This window comes from Teleopsis dalmanni, chromosome 1 (genome assembly GCF_002237135.1).
Source record: "Teleopsis dalmanni isolate 2A chromosome 1, ASM223713v2, whole genome shotgun sequence".
NCBI classification, from domain to species: domain Eukaryota; kingdom Metazoa; phylum Arthropoda; class Insecta; order Diptera; family Diopsidae; genus Teleopsis; species Teleopsis dalmanni.
Genome location: NC_051846.1, coordinates 5933000 through 5948397, shown reverse-complemented (window position 1 = coordinate 5948397; position 15398 = coordinate 5933000). Strand labels below are relative to the sequence as shown.

The 15398-nt window shown below is 30.5% G+C and overlaps 1 protein-coding gene across 2 annotated transcripts; it reads right to left on the bottom strand.

The window, feature by feature from the left end:
• Positions 1–568: 568 nt before the first annotated feature.
• Positions 569–15012, bottom strand: LOC119690021 (circadian locomoter output cycles protein kaput-like). Of its 2 annotated transcripts, none has more exons than XM_038105032.1 (8): positions 14830–15012; positions 5534–5682; positions 5288–5469; positions 4864–5080; positions 4469–4801; positions 3854–4401; positions 2170–2553; positions 569–2116 (listed from the first exon to the last, which is right to left on the bottom strand). In XM_038105032.1, exons 1-8 carry the CDS (start codon positions 14865–14867, stop codon positions 1049–1051), a joined length of 2919 nt encoding a protein of 972 aa, XP_037960960.1. In that variant the 5' UTR covers positions 14868–15012; the 3' UTR covers positions 569–1048. The 2 variants fall into 2 exon arrangements, with proteins under 2 accessions (XP_037960960.1, XP_037961027.1); XM_038105099.1 differs by having other exon boundaries at positions 2170–2550.
• Between the last annotated feature and the right edge of the window lie 386 nt (positions 15013–15398).

Sequence of the window (15398 nt, the reverse complement as noted above, 5' to 3'; positions counted from 1 at the left end):
CCACTTCAAATGATTTCGAGTTATGTTGTTTGAGTAGTTGCAGGTTCTGGACCTTGTGAAATTGAGTTTAATCCTTCAGGGGTCGACACACGTTTTGAGAATACGATTTTGTATTATAAGTTATATTCTGATAAAAACTTATTTTATGACTAAAATCTTTATAAAAAAATTGATAATTAAATTTCACTTCCAATGCTCCAATTTCATACTTCGAGAATATCACTTAAGTATGACTCAAAACATCTGCTTAAAATCTTTAGAAAAAAAATGGTAGCAAAATTTTTAATTATAATATATATGATTAGAAAATTAAAAAATATAATAAATAAATTAAGAACTTAGTTAAGAGTTATATATTGTAATTTTAATGAATGTAAAATAGTTGAAACTATATTTCGATCACATTTATTTTATTACAAAATTTTTGTTTTTACTAATTGGAATTAAAAGAAATTAATATTTAATGTTCCATAAAAGAAAACAAACTTAATAATTTTTTTTATAAAATTAACTAACTTTTAATATAAATTAAATAATATACACATCTTCAATTATAACTAACTTGGCCTAAACAAAAAGCCTTAAGCGTTTTGTTGATTATCTTAAACTAAATAACTAAAATATCATTAGAGATAATAGTATTGCAATAATATTTTACACGATTTAAGATACACATAGGATCTACTTATGACTATCTTACACATAATTAACATATACACAGAAATTATAATTTTTTTCTCACAGTTCAAAATTCACTAAATAAGTAACGAGAAAATTATAGACGAAACCTAATCGCGTGATATTTGAATAAATTTTAATACAATTATTTTTTTTATCTGTGAGCTGCAAATAATTAAATAATTAATTAAAATTATTACAATTACCACACCATGAGCTTTTTAAAAGCGAATCCAATGCTTCGTTGTAATATTCAAACATTTTCTCTATGCCTAATATGTACAAAAATATATATAACAGCGATTTCGGAAGGAATACATAAGATAATATAAACATATATATACACATAAGTTAGGACCTAACCCTACAGCTATTGACTGGTGCCGGATGCATGTGGTGAGTTGAAGAGATTTTGTGATTGCTCCTGTGACATTTGATATGGTAGAATTTCCAGATCATTTGGTAATTGATTAGTTGTTTGATTGTTGAGGTTCTGAAAGGGATTATTGGAGTAAAATGAGCGATTTTGTTGCTGATGTTGTTGTTGCTGTTGTTGTTGCTGCTGCTGTAGTTGTTGATGATGATTTTGCATCATTTTAATGTCTTCACTATGCGTTTCGGAACCATCGTCACTAATGCCCATCGCGAAATTGAGCGTTGGACTTGACTCCGTCGCCATATTCATATAGGACAATAACGAATCTTCATTTGCGGAAGCTTGCGGGGTGTTTGTACTGTTTATGTAGTTTTGACTGAGTGTATTTTGTTGATTACTGCTGCCACCGTCATTATTGCTACTGATTTGATTTAAACCATTCTGCGAACCAATCGATTGTAATGGTGATAAGTTTAGAAAGGCGTCAATATCATCATGGAATTGATCTAGATCAGGTACACTGCGTGATAGTAGATTTGATTGTTGTTGCTGCTGCGATTGTTGTTGCTGTGACTGTTGCTGCTGCGATTGTTGTGTATTATGTTGTTGTTGTTGTTGCTGCTGCTGCTGCTGCTGCTGTTGTTGTTGTTGTTGTTGTTGTTGTTGTTGTTGTACTTGTTGATTCTGCATCTGTTGTTGCTGATTATGCAATTGCTGTTGTTGATGTTGCAGATTCTGTTGATGTTGCAACATCATTTGTTGATCCTGATTATTTTGCATTTGCTCTGAGTTCAAAGCGAATCCATACTGGTTGTACTGCGGTTCCACGGCACTGCTATTGAAGTTAAAACTTCTATTGCTATTCGCTGCGTTATTATAATTGACAGAAACCATTGGTATATAACGTGCTAAAAGTAGTTGTTCAGATACAATACGAAGCTCATCCTGCTGTTGTATAATGAGCTTTTGCAGTTCGTCATGCTTTCGCTGCAGTTGCTCCTGTAGTTGCGTTGTGTGTGTGGGCGTCATAACCATGGCGCCAGATAGCATATCAGCTTGACTCTGCGAGAATTTCAAGTCAAATATTTAATACCATATATGTGTGACCTACTTACGGTGAGCGGCGAGAGTACAGGCGCAACAGGAGTTACTGGGAATGGTGCTATAACAGGTTGCACTGGTATCGCCGTAAGATATTGCGTTGGATCTAGAAATGTTGTACCCATCAACTGCGTATTACGTATTGGAAAGGCGGGTTGTGGAAACTGACAGGTATTATTTGTTAATATTTGCGCTGGCGCCATTGCAGCATGTGGTGTTAACATTGGTATCATTTTTTGTTGCGACTGCACATGACTCATTTGCATATGTTGTTGCTGGTGTTGCTGCTGTTGGAAGATATGTTGAGCTCCTTGATTTGACTGCTGGACCTGGTTGCTCTGCAATAAATGCTGCTGTTGCTGCGTGCCTGTTATACTATGACGTTGTTGTCTGTTCTGCTTCAGAAAACAAAAGTGGAAAATGACATAAAATCATTTGCTTTTCGTTTTAATATATATAAAATATATGCTATGGAACACAGTGTGAAACTATTGTTACTATATCGACAAACAAGGTTAAGCGATTGAACTGTTACCAACTACAGACAGATATATCTGTCAAACTTATATTGCCATCTACGTGATATTCATTCGAAGGACAACTGTTTATATTGTCTACCACAAGCATTCGCTTTTAAGTTTTATAGAACAAAAATTATTCGAAATGGCGTTCAAACGTAATAGTGTGTTATTTTCCGCTGAAACATCACAACCAGCTATGGTTCGTGAGCTCAAACACCTCGAAGTGAATAAAATGTTTGTATATCGTACCATAAATCGTTATAATAGTATAGGCAGCGTTGCCGAACACTTTGGTTATGGACAAAAAAGAACAGCAACATCATCTGATTTGGTTCGAAAAGTAATGGCTCGACTTGAACGAAATTCATGTCGTAGTAGTAACCAAATGGCCAAAGAACTAAAAATATCCCAGCGAAGAATCCGACGCATATTCCTAAAGGTTAAAGCTAAAGGTTAAGGGCATTACAAGTTCCAAAAGGCACAAGAAAGTAAGACTCGAAAGAGCAAAGGAGTTGTTACGGTTACACTAACGTGGCGAATTTCGATCGGGTTTACTTAACTGAACGCACTGCCTAAAATTTGACTACGAATGGCCATCCGAAGTAATTTTTCATCTCAAGTAATGATATGGGTAGCTGTGACCGCCGATGGACGCTCTCCAATCGCTTTTATCGAGCATAGTGTCAAAGTTAATGCGACTGATTATCGGGAAGAGTTTTGGAAGTTGCTTTAGAGCCGTGGACATGCAAACATTTCGGTCGTAGACCATGAAATTCCAACAGGACTCGACACCGTCTCATAAAACTCGTGTGAAGTAAGAATAGTTAAAAAATCATGTTACAGACTTCGTTTGGAATGGGCCTAACTACAGGAATATTACACTCGTGAAGCATACAACTCATTTTTTAATCGTTTGAAGGTCATAGTTAAGGTAAAAGCTGACCACATCGAGCTGCAGTGATCATTTCAGAAGTGTTGATTATTTTCATAAATATTTGTAATTTTTGTAAATTTTTGTAATCAATAAAAATTAATTTCACACAAAAAATATATGGTCGCTTGAATAGGTAACACTTCAATCGCTTAACCATGTATGTAGTTCACTATATATGTGTATTATAATGTAATAGATTATAATAGTTACTCTTTTTATAGCAGTTTTACAATTATTACTTACCGAGCTCGTATGCGTCATTAAGGAATTCTTGCTCGTCACCGAATCAGCTGACATTGAAGCTGAGTCAGATTCGATAGCGTTGCTAGGATAACGTCTCTTTTTACTGGGTGATGAGTCAGTAATACAAGAGGCTGACCGTGAAGATTTATGCGTTGGAATTTGTATTGAGGTTGTCGAGGAAACTGCACTTGTCCACATTGATTGTGGCGAGTCTAGGGTGGGTGAGGTGCTATTAAATAAACCTAAACAGCCTGTTGAAACAGTTGTCGAGTCAACGCATTGGCTATTACTATCGACGTCACGTAATGTTAGTGTTGACGATTTCGACAGATTGCTACTCACAACTTGTGGTTTACTATTTTTTGCAAGCAATTTATTTTGCTTTATCACATCTGCATAACTAACTACTTTGTGGGTACATACAACATAATCAGGTTTTGAGTTACATTGATGATAGGATATATAGAAATCTGTTTGTAACCAAATCCACTGCTGGCCTTTGGTAAGAAAGCGGTAATAACACGATTTGCCTTCACCTCTTTGCATAACTGTAAATTTTAGAAAGTAGTTTTCTAATCAATTATTATATATTATAAATATAAACTTAAGTCTTACGTTCTTCATGGCACGACACTATGCTGTCCAAGTCATCGAAGTGATAATAATCATAGCCTGATGTTCCCAGCACTTCAAATGGCATATAACCAATGATAGGTGGCGCTCGATCATCTAAAAATAAAAACTTCCATTCCATACTGTGCTTCGAAACGAATTCATTTCTGGTTGGATCAATGGCAGACATTTCACGTATTAATTGCGGCGTCTGTATACGTCCGGTACCAACAAAAATCAGTTTCTTGTCAACCTCTGCGCCAGGATTCATTTGAAATATTCTTGGTGGTGTTTGAGTATTTGGCGTTGGCATATTATCTACATTGGCATCATTTCCTGAAGATAATAAAAATTTATTATCAAGAAGTAATCTAACTCAAGTCTAAATAATAACTTACTAAAATATCCCACAAACTTTACTAATTCATATGCGTTGGCATCAACCTTTTCAATGCCACCTCTACGAAGATGGACATAGAATGTAATCTGATTGCAGGAATTGATATCAGTCTGCAGTGGTTCTATTACAGGCTTTGGATTTAGAAATATGTTAAGCAGACTTTCGTGATCCGTTTCATAGGCTAAGTCAAATATGGTCATATTTAATAAATCATTCTGTAATAATATATAAATATATAAGAATATGCTGAGAAATATAAAAATCTATATTAATATAAAAAATCCCTGTATACAGATTAATATATACAGGCTGTTTCGTGTCAATGTTGCTCCAACCAAATGGATTGTTTTATGAGACATATGTTATATATACATAAACAATAAACTTACCTTACATGATATTAAATTAAAATAAATACTTACTGGTAAATAACCTAGTAAGGAGGTAATACTTTCGGATGCATAAAATATGGAACCTCTACTGCTAAAAACTATAATGAAACCATCCAGTGATTCCAACATTAGATGTGTAAATTCATCGTTGGTTAAGAAAGATGGTTTCCAGTCTTGCTGTATTTCAAACACTTTCGATCTATCAGTGGCCTCTAAAATATAGTAAACATTTATATAAATATTGATTTATAGGTTATCTATATTTTACTCATTTACCATTGTGATGCTTAAGAAATGCTATCGTTGACTTTAGTACAGTCGACTTATCCATTTTACGGTTGGTTGTTGATATAAGAGCGCTTAAGTCATTTACCAATGAATTAAATTGATCACGACGTTTCTTTTCACTGAGATTCCGAGATTTTCTAAAATATAAGTAAGTAAGATTATTGTATATAACAGGAAAATAGCATATTTTTTCAACAATGAATCTTTTTTTGAGAGCTTAAACTTTTATAGAACTTTAACAAACATTTTTGTGACTAAATATACTACAAAATGGGCAAAAATTTTAAAAATAGGTGTTAGCCATGAGAACATAAGAAGAAAAACTGGTCACATTTCAGAAAGATATAGGTCAGCAGAACTATGTGCTATAATATGCTATATGCAATATTATAAGTTTCCAATTTAAAATACTAGACAAAAAGTATTCTTTGTCTTACAATTAATATTCATAATCGAAATAATTGTACAAGATTCTGAAAGGCTTAAACTATTAGAACACTGTACCTAAAAAAATTCTAAAAATTTCCAGCTTGAAACTCAATTTTTGAGCAACATAGTTCATCGCGTCCTGTAGCAATAGTTCAACAAATTAACTAACACATATAACTATAACACATATTCACATATTGCACATAGAACATTGAAATACATAGACTGGCTGAAGTTCCACTGGAATGACTATTTCAAAATGTGGACTAAAAAACTACCAAATTGATTAATATGTTGCTAACAATATCCTGGTACCTTAGTTTAAATTTTGATCTATATAACTGCGGAATCTAAAACCTTCAGATTTAATAACTTAGGCTTAATATGTTAATACGCTTTTATAGCAAATTAACAAATCTTCATGTTCGAATATACAACTCAATTACGACTTCGGGTCGGTTAACTAATGATCAATGTTCTGAGCTTCAAATTTGGCAGAGTACAAGTTCAACCGTCGGTACTTGCAGTCTCAAAAAATTACTTATAAATAAATAAAAATAAGAAACAATTTGAAGACCTTGCTGATAGGTATTTGGCAATACTCGAAACAGCTGTAAGGTCAGCTACAAACTCAATTAATTAAAAATAATAAAAATTTTCGTCGTTGCAATTCACTACTGTTCGATAAAACCTTGAAAGAAATAGTTTATATTAAGAATTTAGTTTCTTTCACTAAAGCAGACGTTAAAAATTAATTTAAAACAAATTAAACTATATGTCAATAACTGAGTAAAAGTCTTGGTTGGATTTAAGATCTAGTTCTTAGCGAAGAGCTCAGTGTCATCATGATTCTTTTAACGATTCACAGCATTGTTAATATAGTTTTGCAGTTGTTTTCTATTCTACTTTCTATTTTTTTATTCCTCTAGGTTAACGTTCAATATTATGTTTTAAGGATTACTGAGTAGAGATACAATTTGGCGCCTCCAGTTCTATTAAGTACAATGAACTAATAATTATTATCTCATTTTTATTCAAACTTTTATCATCATCGGCATAGAAATCTTTTCCGTATTCATTATATATATATTCATATACATTAAGACCGAAAAGTTTTCGGAAATTCTCATTTAAAATTCGCGCGCTGTATATTTTTCGATATTTTAAGTTTATGTAGTTTGGCAGCACTGTCCTTAATTACTATGCCAAAAATGAGCGCGATCTGTCAGACAGTTCGTTTACGGCAGCTGTTGAAACCAGTTCACCTCAGTAGGGCGTTGCGAAAAAAACAATGGAAAAAAATATTGAACAAAGAGTTTGCATCAAATTTTGTGTTTCGAACGAAATTTCGTGTGCAGAATCGTTGCGAATGCTACAAAAGGCTTATGGGGAATCAGTTTTATCGAAAACTCAAGTTTATGAGTGGTACAAAGCCTTCCAGGACGGTCGTACGACCGTCGAAGACATTTCGCAACGCACTACTGAGGTGAACTGGTTTCAACAGCTGCCGTAAACGAACTGTCTGACAGATCGAGCTCATTTTTGGCATAGTAATTAAGGACAGTGCTGCCAAACTACATAAACTTAAAATATCGAAAAATATACAGCGCGCGAATTTTAAATGAGAATTTCCGAAAACTTTTCAGTCTTAATGTATATACATATAAATTTAACTTATCAACTTTATCATAAATAACTATTATTTCGTTTTCTCTTCATTAGGTACATTTCGGTTGTTTAAAATTGATTTCCGATACTTGAATTTCTCCTAGTCCAAGAATATATAGATTAGAAAATTAAGTAAAAATCTCTGAAGTATAGCAATTGCTTTAAATTTATATCTTTAAAATAAATTCATTTGGCAGAGTTTGTATTATCTTCACCATTTATATGGTAATACTTCTATAATTAGTATATCATTTGCGTTAGTTTGAGTATAACTTTGATTGTTTTGTTGCATTTTTGGATGGGATATGATACAGTATTTTCTGTATGGATGCTTAATGTGTGGCGAAGTAATCTATTAATGTTGATAAATATATGTTGAATTTTCGACTATAAAGTACATATGATTGGTGAATTTTAAATATGTGTTGATTACCCATCCAACAATTTTGTTGTCATTAACGAAATTTAGAACTCTTCAATTTAATTTAATTTTTTCTACCTCAGACCTTAGAAATAGCTTCGCTACATATTAGTTTCAGATGTTAGCAATGAGTTAAGGAGTTATCGATGGCATGCAGGGTGCCAATTTTTTTTGTGGCACTCTAGGTGTGCCCTTATTGTGGCCTTCAAAACAAAAGTTGTCCAGGATGGTGTAGAGATACTCAGGTTATTTCTTTGTAGTGGATAAACTAACAACCTTTTTTAAGAATATGGTAATGAATGAAATAACCACGTTAATCGTGAAGATTTAACGGCGATATTTGGAGATTGTGACGATACACAAGATTTGACTGGAGGCTCAGATATGTTCATAGATTACGAATTCCAAGATATTTTTGAATTAAATGAGAGTAAATTTCTTATCTATTTTAATATTTGGCGGGCAAAACCTTAAAAGTCGAAATATCAAGAAGGTTAATTTGGATATTACAGATAAACATATATGGATATAGGTTTATATGCATATATGTATATATATAATTGTAGTTATTTTTTAAAATTAAAATATTAAATAAATTTACCGTGTATTCTTATACAAGTACTGATTTGAGTAAAGTAAAGTTTTGGGAAATCCAAAGATAATGTGTCCATATGTTCATTAATATACAATTTTTATAATTATTAAAATTTTTCCTTTAATTTTGCTAATTATTTATCAAATATAGTCATATTTCAATTTTTAAACTCGTTTTATTTTGTCGTGCATTGAATGTACAGGTGAATCCCATTAGCTCTAGCTGAGGAGATTTCCATGTATCTCGACAACTATTGTCATTTTAGATTTAATTCGCTACAGTAAGTCTTGGCGTGCGTCTGACAGCGACTTGTCATTTGGCATTTGTTTGGGCTTGCAAAAAATAAATAAACAAGAAAAAAACCTAAAAATCTAGTCGACTTACGTGCATGCAACGCCAACGTAGGAAGCAAGGATGCAAACAGAAAATGTTTGGTGGTGGAATTGAAGGATTGTTGTTCCATTTGTTGCCATAAATACATATGTTTAATATAATCATATGTTTGTTTATTTAATTGTCTCACACACACAAAATGTTGTGGAAAACGTGATTTACTGTCCAAATCAATAAAGATACTGTCAGCAACAAGCAGAGAAAGTCTTTAAAATCACATGCAAATTTTTAACTCAGCTAAGGAACAAAAACTGTTTTCTTTCTGAATTTGAATAAATAAAAAAATTGGATATAATTGTTGGATGCTGGAAATCGAAGGCTAAGTCGAAAATATGTTAAAGTCCTTCGCACCTTAATGCGAAAAAAATGATTTACACACCGAAATCAATACCGATGACGTGGAGGAAAATTAATTTTCCTCTTCCAAATTGAATTGCATAACCTTTGTGATTTGACCAATCACCAATCAATTGGTTTTCTCTGTGACAAAGTGTTGCTATGTGAACCAGCAACCCACAGTTGAGCATTTGCATCAATAAGCCGAAGCACAATTTTTTACTGAAAATGAATTTATGCAATTAAATACACTTAATTAATGGAACTGATAGCGGTTTGTTTCATTTATGAAATAATATTCAATTTTTGTTGGGTTGCGCCCACATTAAAGCACATTTGATTAGGTTTCTGCTTTAATACTCTTAGGCTATGTCTACATCGCTACCGTAATCAAGTTTAATCTAATTTAAAGGAAAATAAATGATTGCATGGGTGGTAGTTGGCTAAGCAGACAAGCTAAGGGTTGTTATTAGAAGATATGGCTTTCCTGTACTTTTATTCACTAATCAACTTGTGATCGCGAGCAAATCCAAGCCCCCCGTCTGACTAACTGATATTTGAGATTATCATTTTACAGATTGATAAAGTATTTTCCGGGGTTGTTTTTGTTCATGGAACCAAGTTTATAAATAAATATGTGACGAATATGGATATATTATTCACATCATTGATATGTCAGACGAAAAAAATTAAAGAAATTGATGAGTACAATTCCTAACTCCAATATTAGTGTATTGATTGAGTTCTACAACAAATTTCTTTTGTAAAAACACATTAAACTCCTTTAATGAGTCGGTGTATATAAAGCTTTATTGTTACATTTACCTACAGTACTAGTATATTATTTGTTATTTATTTAAACAGTTTTAATAAATTACTGTAAATATTGTTGTGAATATGGAATTTAAGTAAACTTTGATATAATTTCTAGGAATGTTTTGATATATATTGGTTGTTATTAAGAAAAATTGTGCTTGTTTTTAACAAAGTACAGAGCATAATAAATACGGTTACATTAAACTCAAGTTGACTATTAATTTCTCATCAGGATCCAGTAATCGCGAACGACCACGTAAATAGGGTGGAACAAACGCAATAATATATTCAATTATGTGAGTCCAGTAAATGTATCAAATAGAGTTTAATTTCAATATGATAATATACTGGCATTGCCACTAATGAAAAATCTATATAAATTTTAAAAACTCGCAACTTCTAAATGATACCTATCATGACATTCGAACGATCACTTATTTAGTTGTAGCTGTTTTATTGGCGCTACTTTATGCTATATATTTCTGGAAAATGGATATCATGAAGCTAATATCTTGGCTTGAGAACTGCTACCCGCTACTGCTACTTTAAATTTATGTCAAGTAGGTAAGTATGGCCGACTACTTTTCTACTTTAAATACGTCACACTTTAGCTGAGTTCATCCATTGTGATATCACAGCGGTGCCTTATTATATTTTAATGTTTTTTAACCATTCTGACCATGGTAATTCATTTTTGTAACCTTGTTAGATTCGTGCTCCCAACACATCAAATAAATTTCAGCTGATATATGCTTACTATAACCACATACGTTAGACAGAATATAATAGTTTCTTCTCCTTGTTCATCAATACTTCCCAAATTTTTATTTGACAAATAATTGGAACTATCCGATATATAAAGTCTCTAGTAAGTAATAGTCTTACTTAATATAGCCAAATAGAATTTTTTCATTAGTATGATGTCTTGTGGATACTTATTTATTATGGCTGTTCTTTGTTTATTAACTTGGTACAGCCTACTATTATTGACTTATCTGTAGTCATTGAATATAATACTATTTCTTCAAGGATATCGTCCCATATGGTTATGTTCGATGATAAAGTCTGTTAGCATTGAAATATTATTTCTTTGCAAAATAAACCTTTCTTTGCACTTGAATATCAAAGGTTCAAATTTTGTCAGATGATTCTTGTGTGAATATATCGTGTTACGATTTAAACTTTCATAAATTTTTTTTGTACTACGTTTGTTCAAAAAGTAGGATGAATTTTTCTCCTCGAAAAGTATTTAGTTATTCATCAATACCTTTTTTATCTTCATCAATACAGTTATACTTCTCCCGGTGTATTATACTTCTGTTCCAACACTTCTAATATGCCCTTTTTGTTGTCGTCATCAGTCTTTCTTTTGAGGATTGAGGATGAGAATGTTTTATCTTCAATCATGTCAACCTTTCGTACTTTCATGAGATTCTTGAATTTATGAGTCTCTTCCTTTAAGTTTTGAAAAGAGGAAAAAGTGCAGATTGAGCTTATTTCTAATTCTTTACAAAATATCTCACAACCTTATTACATTATTATAAAATTTCAAACGAACAACATGAAAGGTGGTATTATCGATACATTCTAATGTATTTTCTATCAATAATTGGTTGACTAAAATATTAAAAAGATTTGACTTAAGAAAGATTTCACAGTTTTCCTACGAAAAGTAGCTTCAAGCTTTAACTCATATTAATGAAATTAAGCTTATATAAAAGGTTTTAATAACTACATATACCGATTTTTATTGTGACATTATCACTGATAATGATATAACCTACACCCACAGATTCGATTTTTTTTTAGCAATACAAATTTGAAGAAAAATATTTCAGATCTGAAAACTGAAATTCCGAAACATTATCAAGGCTTACAAAATAATATTAATATGATAGTAATTATTTTATTTATCTTACAAAACATAAGACACTTGAAATCCTTTAAATAACTATTCATATTGTCTCTCAATGTAGTCTTAGTTCATTATTTTGCTCTTTGAATATATTTATGAATATGATAATAACTCTACACCTACTCAATTGCAAGACTCAATTGCGAGTGAACACACTTTGTGGCACGCTTCAGCTTTTCTTAAAAAGATTTAAGCCGTCCTTAACACCAAGAAATACCGAGTATTTCTTATTAGCAATTCTCAAATACTTCATCTAAGATAAGCAGAATGGACGAAGTATAAATTATAATCACTTTCTGATACATGCCAATTTTTGATCATATCTTATCACACTGGCCAAATCAAAGACGATTGGTCTATATACTTTAATTCTATAACTTGGGACTTTATTTATTGGAACAAAAATTTTGAGAGAGTTGAGGTTTTCTGCAAAAATTTGAAATTTTTAAAGTAAAAAAGTTAACTCTTATTACCACAATTCCGCATTCATTTAAATTTTATTATTGTTTATATATAACAAATTAGGAGATATCTGTTATTAAATCTAAGAATTTCTGAAATATTGAAAAATTTTTAGTAGTGAAAATTTTGTGGATAAAGTTTTCTTTTCGACATCCCGCGTATTGATAAATTTTGAATATGGACTTCATTTTCTTTTAATTTTTCGACCAAAGAATTATCACCGAGCTTTATGGTTCGAAATAGTTAAAAATACTAAAAGTAGAACAGTTACAATGCTAAGTGTTTGCTAACTCCAAGATTATCTTAACCATTGAATTATTGAAAACACTGATAATCCGCCAATAATTAAATTAATACTACTATAGTAAATAAATAATTTTAATACAAACTTATAAAGTTAGACATTTCTTAACTCTTTAGAAACTTAACACTTTCTAAAATAGTTTGGCATCCTGATCTTGATTCAGATTTCTATCTTACTTATGAACGTAGTTTTTCGATTTTTAAATAAATCGTTAGTTTGTGAAGTATAGGTCTAAGTAATATTTTTATTTCTACTGAAATTATAAGAACTTCGAGTCTCGTAAGTGATGAATTTTATTAAATTGGTATTGGGAGTTCTGATCTATATAGCAAATATAAAAAACATTTGAGAAGTTTTTTTATTTTACTGAAATTTAAATACTCATAGTGTCCATCCTAAAGTATTACTCGTAGAAAATCATTAAATCAAAAAATAAGATAATACTTTAAATAATTTGAATGATTGGTTTTGAAAAACATAGCTACACACAGTGGTGAATCTTTTTTTATAAAATTGCAACATCACATCTTTATATTTTATGACCCTACATATATTTTAAATTAGGATCAGTATTAGTTGATTAATAGATATATCACAGTTGAATATGTCAAGAAGCGGAAATTGAAATTGGCTAACCCTATTATGAAAATACTGAAAAGAAGATCAAAGTTAAAGGTTTTAATTGTTGACTTGCGAAGGAACAAGAGAAAAGGACATTATAGAAACTCGAAAGTAGACGTCACTAACTGGCAGATAGAAGTAAAATATCAGCAAGAATATAATGCGATAGATTTAAGCCTTTTAAGAATTCTTACACCAAAGAAGAATATATTTCAGTTATCTTATTAATTACAAAAAAAACGAAAATGTAATTTTTCTAATACTAGTTCTCTTTTAAGGTTTCGAATTGTCTATAAATTGTATTCAAATATAATTAAATAAAAATTATATCTAAAAATAACAAGTAAAAGTAATCACAGCACACATGGTCTTATATATATATATATATATATATATATATATATATTAGATATATAGTAGAATATAGACCTAGATAGCTTATGATCTCATCCAGACATATCAAGCTTTAAATTTATAAACAATTCCTTAAATCCTTGAAGCTACGATGCTTGATTCTAAGGAAGCACTAGTCTGGCTAACATAAATATGGTACAACGACTTCAGAATATCTTGAAGACAATTCTAGTCTTCAAAGCTTCTCGGATCGTTAAAAGCAGTTATAAAACAAAAATCTTTTAGAAGCACTAAATACCTATTAAAGACAATCAGTAGATGAAATACTTTAAATTAAAAAATAATTTTATTTACTTATTTATAATAATATTAATAAATTAATGTGTTAAAATTTGTCGTGATTTTTAAAATGTTGTTCTGTTTTGGTATAATTGGACAAAGAGGTTAAAGTAATGCTCCCCAAATCATAGGTCTAGGAAGCAACATGCTTATTTATAAATTCACTTATAAAATATTAACTCCGATACAAAATGAATACTATTTTAAGCTTCTTTCTTTTGTAGGAAGTATTAAAAAAAATTTATAATGTTATACTTGATATTAAAAGAGTATCATACAGGTCTTATTTAAATTTATGTGTACAGATCTCTGATGAAATGTAGATCACTTGAATAAAATAATTTGAAAATATATTTATTTCTGACGTTAAATTTTATTTTGATTATTTAAGAACGATTTTAAATAAATTGATTTAAAAACAAGCGTTTCATTTGAATTCTTTCTTTCACATTATAAACTCGTATGTTATATATAATCGTGAATTTCTATTATAGAACACAATTTATATAAAAATAGAAAGTAGAGCAGTTCATGAAGATTACTTCTGAAAGTTGTTACAAAACCCGGCTTACGTAGTCGGCAGACAATGAAATAAGTATATAAGAGAAGAAGTCATATATGTTCAACTCACCTTTTTGTGTCATCTTTGTCATCGCTTTCGTCTTCCATCTTTGAATTTATTAAGTAATCCAGTTTGATGAAATATTGCAGACCAGTGCAATCCGGCGCAAGGTAAACAAATTTTGTTGGAAATCAATTGAAACCAATTGAATAAACAATAATTTTTATTTTCAATTTGGAAAACAAAAAAATTAAAAATTATTTTATTTTAAGAAATGTACAAAACTTCTTTGATTTTTTAAAAGATTTCACATTTTTAATTTCATTTTCCATAATTTTTATTTAATTATTTTTTTAATAATTTCCTATTTTTTAAGTTATATTGACTTTATAAAAATCCAAATTTCGTTGAGACGACATTTTCGCCATATAGTTTTTGTAGTTTAATTATTTTTTAAATCACTTCACGATTTTTTTTTTATTTTGAATAATGTATTTATTTAATATATATTTTTGTTTTTTTTTTTGAATATTTTATTTGTATAAAAATATTATTTTTTTATTACTTTCAAATGTATTTATTTTTTTTCACTTGCAATCTGTTAAACATTAATTCAAGCAACGCGTCCATATGCAACA

What these genes read in the sequence shown, in the direction of transcription:
- LOC119690021 (XM_038105032.1), bottom strand. Translation starts at nt 14,867, where the DNA reads ATGGAAGACGAAAGCGATGACAAAGATGACACAAAAAG. An exon ending in AGTGTCGTGCCATGAAGAAC is followed by an intron (nt 4,402 to 4,468) that starts GTAAGACTTAAG and finishes TAAAATTTACAG; the next exon opens with TTATGCAAAGAGGTGAAGGC. An exon ending in TAATGACGCATACGAGCTCG is followed by an intron (nt 2,554 to 3,853) that starts GTAAGTAATAAT and finishes TGTTTTCTGAAG; the next exon opens with CAGAACAGACAACAACGTCA.